Source organism: Lepeophtheirus salmonis, chromosome 4, assembly GCF_016086655.4.
Source record: "Lepeophtheirus salmonis chromosome 4, UVic_Lsal_1.4, whole genome shotgun sequence".
Classification (NCBI taxonomy): domain Eukaryota; kingdom Metazoa; phylum Arthropoda; class Copepoda; order Siphonostomatoida; family Caligidae; genus Lepeophtheirus; species Lepeophtheirus salmonis.
Window position 1 is genome coordinate 41,802,991 of NC_052134.2, and position 6,308 is coordinate 41,809,298.

The following is a 6,308-nucleotide window of genomic DNA, read 5'->3' on the forward strand; positions in this document are numbered from 1 at the left end:
TATTTGCCTATATTGTCTATGCCACGGGAAAACATTTCCAGTAAATAAGGTAAAATATGCTGGTACAGCTATTTTATAAAGGAGAGACGCTGTTGAAAATAAATTAAAGGTTGTCTTGAATAAATATAATGCCTATATTTTGAGGCTATTAAAAAAAACAATTTGATGAAATTGTACACTATTTTATAAAAATTTAGACTATCATTTTAGGACCCTGGGATTGCCTGTTTTGCTTTTAGTAAGCTACGCCATTGAGGCTATTTTTTATGTATTACGAAACAAAAGGGGCTTTATATATTAATGAGTATATTTTTAGGTTCGAATTTTCATACTAGATAAATATTGAATGAATAAACAAAAATTCAAAAATGAACGAATGAACGGAAAACAAAATGAACGAATGAACAGCGAACAGAAAGTTTTTACAAAATGAACAATAGAACGGAAAATGGTGAAGGGGGACAAGCCTGAATTATGGTGACATCACTTTTATAAAAATGGGCTCTACTTTTGAATTTGACAAAAAAATCCTGTCCTAAGTCTTCTTCAACATTAGCCTTTCTACATGGAAATGGTTGGGAAATGATGTATGTCGAGTGGAAGGGAACAGGTTCGATACCATTCAGATATTTTATGAAAATTTGTCCATGATAAATATTTCACTTGTTTTTGGGTCAAAATATGCCATTTTCAGATACATTGTACAAGGGATAATCTATACTTGAAACATGCATCCTTGTTTCTTTTCCTTTTTTTGCCCTTAGTTGCTCAAAATAATGGCAATTTAAAAAAAAGTAGAATATTTATGAAATGAATGAAGGAGTTGAATTAAGATAATAAAGGAACATTCCTTACAAGATTGTTTTAATTTAATTCCTGCTTCCATTTCTATTCTATTAATAGAAGGTATCGGTCGTAGTTGGTCTGAAGAAAGGAAGGGAAAAAATGAGTGTATGTTTCAATCCATTTATTCCTTGCCTTTCATTATCACATCTTTAAAACAATGGGTCAAATATTGTAATTGTTTTTATAGGTCTTAATCTATCAAAAAATATATCTTAATTTCAAAACTTAAGATGTCAAAGAAGCGTACAATGTAGAATATGTTGCTTCAAATAAATCTTAATAAGACATAACATAAAATCCAAAAGTATTTACACAGAAAATAATCAAATTCGGAAATATGTCTTTGAAAACATTTCTTCTACAAATGCTATTATTCTTAATTATGGATTTCGTAATTTTACCCCTATAGCTTGAGATGGGGCGGAAAATTTTATTGCTATTAAACTTCCTGGAAAAACAAATGACTGGTAATATAGACTAAATATGCTTAAAGTTTAATTATGAACTTTAATAATAAATATCTTTGTACAGTACTCGTAGTGTGCAATTTTTTTAAAAATTGAGTTTGAGATGTATACTAGATAAGAAAATCATTTTTGTTAAAATTAAGGTGTTGCTACTATCCAGATTTGACTGTAGGGTAATAACATTATTTAATTATGAAGAAAATGAATTAATATTGTATTTGCACGAATTATTTAAGAGCGAGTTTTAGCTGGATTTCGAATAAGAGTCATATTTCGATTGAGACCCCCGGGTTATTCGGATTCGGCAGTATAATTTATTTATATATAGTTGAACATATTTTGTGATATTTTGAATAACTGTGGATTAATGAAAAACAATTTATGTTTCCCATTAGTTTGTCTTTGAACCTTGTTGTTTTAAACAAATTTCACCAACTATTAAACCGAAGAGGTACCTACAAATCCAGATGCTGAATGAATTCTCAATTTACATTATGTTTATATATTTAGAACTATCTTCTATTATTTCAAAACACCTGGCATTCATGAGTAAAGGAAAACATATCTACATACATATAAACGATGTTTAGTCTGGCTTTGACAAAGATAACACATGTTTTTAATTTAATTAATTTGTAAAATGAGTAGGATATAAAATCACAGCAAAAACAGAACACAAATCCTAGAGAGATGAGTGACCAGGATATAATAAATACATAGACGTTAAAGGAACATCTTTTTTCTTTTCTTTTTTGTTCAAAGAATTTAGAAAAAGAGCAAAGAGTTGAGCTGCAAGTATTTAGTTGTGATCCATATGTGCATTCAGTGACTTGTTCCTCTATAAGTAAAGTTTATTTTAAACAAAACTTGCAAAATATTATAATATGAAAGAATGATTGGAATTCCAATTCATTAAGCATTTTTAGCTATTTTTAAACATATCCCTAAAAATTCAAATTTGGCTTTCTTTTTTAAGGTAAAAAAATACTTTTTGAAAAAGTCGGTCAGTGAGGTTGAGTATCTCATTCTACATAAAGAGAAATAGCTGGATATTAGATTCACATAACATGTTGTAGAATAAATATATATACTTTATTATTTCAATACACAACATAGAGTTTCGATTATGGAACAATATCATGTTATATATCGGTGTCTGATAGCCGTACTATTGACTCTATCAGTGACTACTTCATTCAGTGGTGATGAAGAAAGGATAGGAGTCTCAGAAGACATTTTACTTCTTCCAGAGGATGAACAATTAATAATAGTAACTGAAGACTACGTTAGTGATTATGACGAAGGATATAGTGGATCTGGAGATGGAAGTGGCTCTGGAGATGAAAGCAGCTCTGGAGAGAATGATATCTCAGGAGATTTTTTCAGGATATCAGGGGAGAACGAAGACAACTTTTCAGGCTTTGAAAGTGGGGATGAGATGTCTACAACAACTCTAGGTCCTACAACGAGCCAATTATTTTCATCACCCACCCCTATCATCGAATCTACCACTACATCAACAACGACTTCAATGTCACTTTCAACAATAACAGACACACTAGAATCAACAACTTCATTGCAAGAATTAATCAGCACAACCGACTCACCACAACTTGTTGATTTAGATAATCCACACTGCTCTAACTTTACCTTTGGTTGCTGCCTTAATTCAACTCTTCCAGCACATAGTCTGAGTGGTCAAGGCTGTTGTCTAAATAGTTCAAAAGGTTGTTGTCCCGATTTTGAAATGACTATTTCCTCCGGACAAGAGTGTCATTGCTCACAAACTCGTAAAGGCTGTTGCAAAGATGGATTGAACTATGCCTCCTTAGGCTGTGGATGTATTGAAAGTGATTTTGGTTGTTGTCCGGATCAATATACAGCTGCTTCAGGGCCAAACTATGAGGGATGTGCCTGCACCACATTTCAATATGGATGTTGTAACGATGGGATAACTCCAAATGATGGAGATAAATCTTGTCAAAGTACTGGAAAGAGCTGCATTACTTCCGATTTTGGATGTTGTGATGATGGTCTCTCACATGCAAAGGGTAAAAACATGGAAGGATGCAGCTGTGAGACCAGTGAGTTTGGATGCTGTCCGGATGGAAAAAATCCAGCAAGAGGTGAGAACTTTGAAGAGTGTCAGAATAAACCAGCAGATATTTGTCATATGACAAAGGACTCTGGAGCTTGTCGAAACTATAACATAACACGACAATGGTACTTTAACATGGCATATGGAGGATGTTCTAGATTTTGGTTCGGAGGATGTGGGGAAATGGAAATCGTTTTGAGGGTAATATATTACAAAAACAAATTAATATAATTTATGTACGAGTATGATATATAAGATGTTGATTTATATAAAGTATTTTCACAGTGTAATTTCTCTTTGTTCACCAAGCCCAATTAAAAAATATTTAGAACAGTTTGTCTTTCTTTTTATAAATAGCATTATAACTATTTTTTAAATACTTACAGATCGAAATTCTTGTGAATCAATATGTATTAATCCTTCCGGCACGGTCAAATGCTACTTACCAAAGGTATCAGGACCTCCTTCTTGTACCAGCAAGCAGCCTCATTATTATTTTGATTCAAATACCAAAGAATGTCGTGAATTCATTTATAACGGTTGTCTTGGAAATGCAAATCGGTTCACTACTCAAGCCTCGTGTGAGGTTGAATGTATGAAGGCACTAAAGAAATCAGGAGATCAAGATCCCTGCAAGCAGCCTGTTGAACCTGGTCCATGCAATGGCTACTTTCCACGATGGTACTATGATTTTTTGAGAGGAACATGCTCTGAATTTGTTTACGGAGGGTGTAAAGGGAATGCAAATCAATTCGAAACTAAAGAATCTTGTCAAAATTCGTGCAAACATAAGGTAAAAATAACTTGTAGAAGCTGTTTATGATAAAATCCTTTCTTACATAGGGTTCATCAACATAAACTCTTCTTCTTACCTATATAATCAAATATCTTTATTTTTTTAATTATAGCAAATGTCTTTAAAAATCCAAAAACAATGTCGGAAGCCTCGACTCGTTCCAACTGATGGAAGGGATTGTCATGATTCAAATTCGGTTGTAGCCAAGTGGTATTTTGATGATAATACCCATTCCTGTACTCCTTTTTATTTGTCGAAGACTGATCATCTCAAATGTGGATCCATTATGGTTGAGGAAAACGCAAATGACACAATCTTTCATTCCTTGGAGGAGTGTATGTCTATTTGTCCAAATACTTATGCTCCAGTCATATCAATTACGTCACATGTAAGTTAAAAAATAGAATTATTTTGTCAATTTTAGCAACCATCCATTACTTAAATTTTGTAATTTTATGAATAATTTATTTAGAATATTTCTTAAATAAATATGTACTTACTCACAGTCCTGAAGTCAATCTTATAGCGTAATTATAAATGAATGAATAATACAAAATCGTAAAACAAATGTTAAAGGTGAAAATCATATGATTCTTTTGCTTTCTTTATAAGTGTTTATTTGTTTAGTTTGCAGTTAATTCAATTATGGAATATTTCATTTGTATCAAACCTTCATATATGTATCTTTATCAATGTTGTAATCAAATTTCAGGGCTACTTCTGAAGTTGAATACATACTTATGAGTGTAAACTGTTAAAAAATCAATTATTTGATGTTTCTTACTAATATATATATAGGTAGTCATTGTGAAAGAGGAACACACAGCTGTTTTACAAGTTCAAATAACCTCAAATCCCTCACCGACTATCATTTGGGAATTTAATGGAACTTTGATCAACTCAAACGACCCTCGTGTCTCAATAGATACACCAGGAACAATTAAAATAAATCCTGCAAGAACATCAGACACTGGTAAGTGGATAGTGAGTGCTACCAATGGAATTGGAATAGGGTCTAAAGAAGAAATAAATTTGACTGTAAATCCAACAGAGGCCCCAATTGAGGTTTGTTTTGTTATTTATTATCACATCAATAATTCATTCTAATTATTAGGCACTCTGCAACTATCAGATTAATAGTTATATTATTTATCAGAGTTTGATAATGAAGCACATTATTTTTTATTTTGATGGATACAATTCAATCTGTATAAACTATGATAATATGTAATTATATAAGTTTACAATTTCCTATCTAGGTAACTATTCAGCATGAGGGAGAAAGTCCTTATGAAATTGGTTCTACCATTATGCTAAGATGTGTTGTGACCGGCTTTCCTAAGCCCCAGGTAAACTGGTTCAAAAATAATGCTAGACTCCCGCATGTAGGTCGAGTACGTTGGAGTAAAGATACAAATGAATTATTTATTGATAATGCAAATTTAATTGACAATGGATATTATACCTGCAGGTGAGAACAGAAACCGAGCCTTTAGATACATAAACATGGAATATCCATTAAATTATTTTCATTTTTGTGTAGAGCATGGAATTTCCGGGAATCCTCACATGACTCGAGAAATGTTAAAGTGAAGAAAGCAGACAACAAAACTCAGTGTGTGGACAAACCCTGGTTAGCTCGTTGCCAGTTGATTGTGCAAGGAAAATTCTGCCTTAAAAATCCAATGTATTTTCAAATTTGTTGCAATTCCTGTACAGCAGCTGGTCAAATATATAATCCATGAGTATGAAGTCATATATCGTTCGAAATAAGTGAAATACATACATCTAATAAATTATATTTGGTTTTTTAAAACATAAATCTTTTGAACTTATAAAACTATAAGTCCATTTCCACTATCAAGGGCTGGTTAATAGTGTTCGTGGGGTCCTTGAGCAAAGATAAATGATTAGGCCATTTTCTTTTTTTTTTAATTTGATTTTAAAAAAATTACTTTTTCTGAAAATAAAAAAGGCTGGGACCTTTATTCAGAGGAAAAATTAACTTACTTCATGGAAGAACTTTTTTTTTAAATTATTTAATTTGAAAAAGGCACATTCTTTTTTATTACCTTATTTAAGTTAACTGTGTGTATATTTT

General features: G+C 31.8%; 1 protein-coding gene across 1 annotated transcript; it reads left to right on the forward strand.

Moving 5' to 3' along the window:
* Nucleotides 1–2,114: 2,114 nt before the first annotated feature.
* On the forward strand, nt 2,115–6,006 carry LOC121116609 (papilin). The gene is made up of 6 exons (XM_040710873.2): nt 2,115–3,612; nt 3,798–4,204; nt 4,320–4,595; nt 5,006–5,272; nt 5,467–5,678; nt 5,751–6,006. The coding sequence occupies exons 1-6, from the start codon at nt 3,585–3,587 to the stop codon at nt 5,950–5,952; spliced, it is 1,392 nt and encodes a 463-aa protein (XP_040566807.2). The 5' UTR covers nt 2,115–3,584; the 3' UTR covers nt 5,953–6,006.
* The last annotated feature ends 302 nt before the right edge of the window (nt 6,007–6,308 follow it).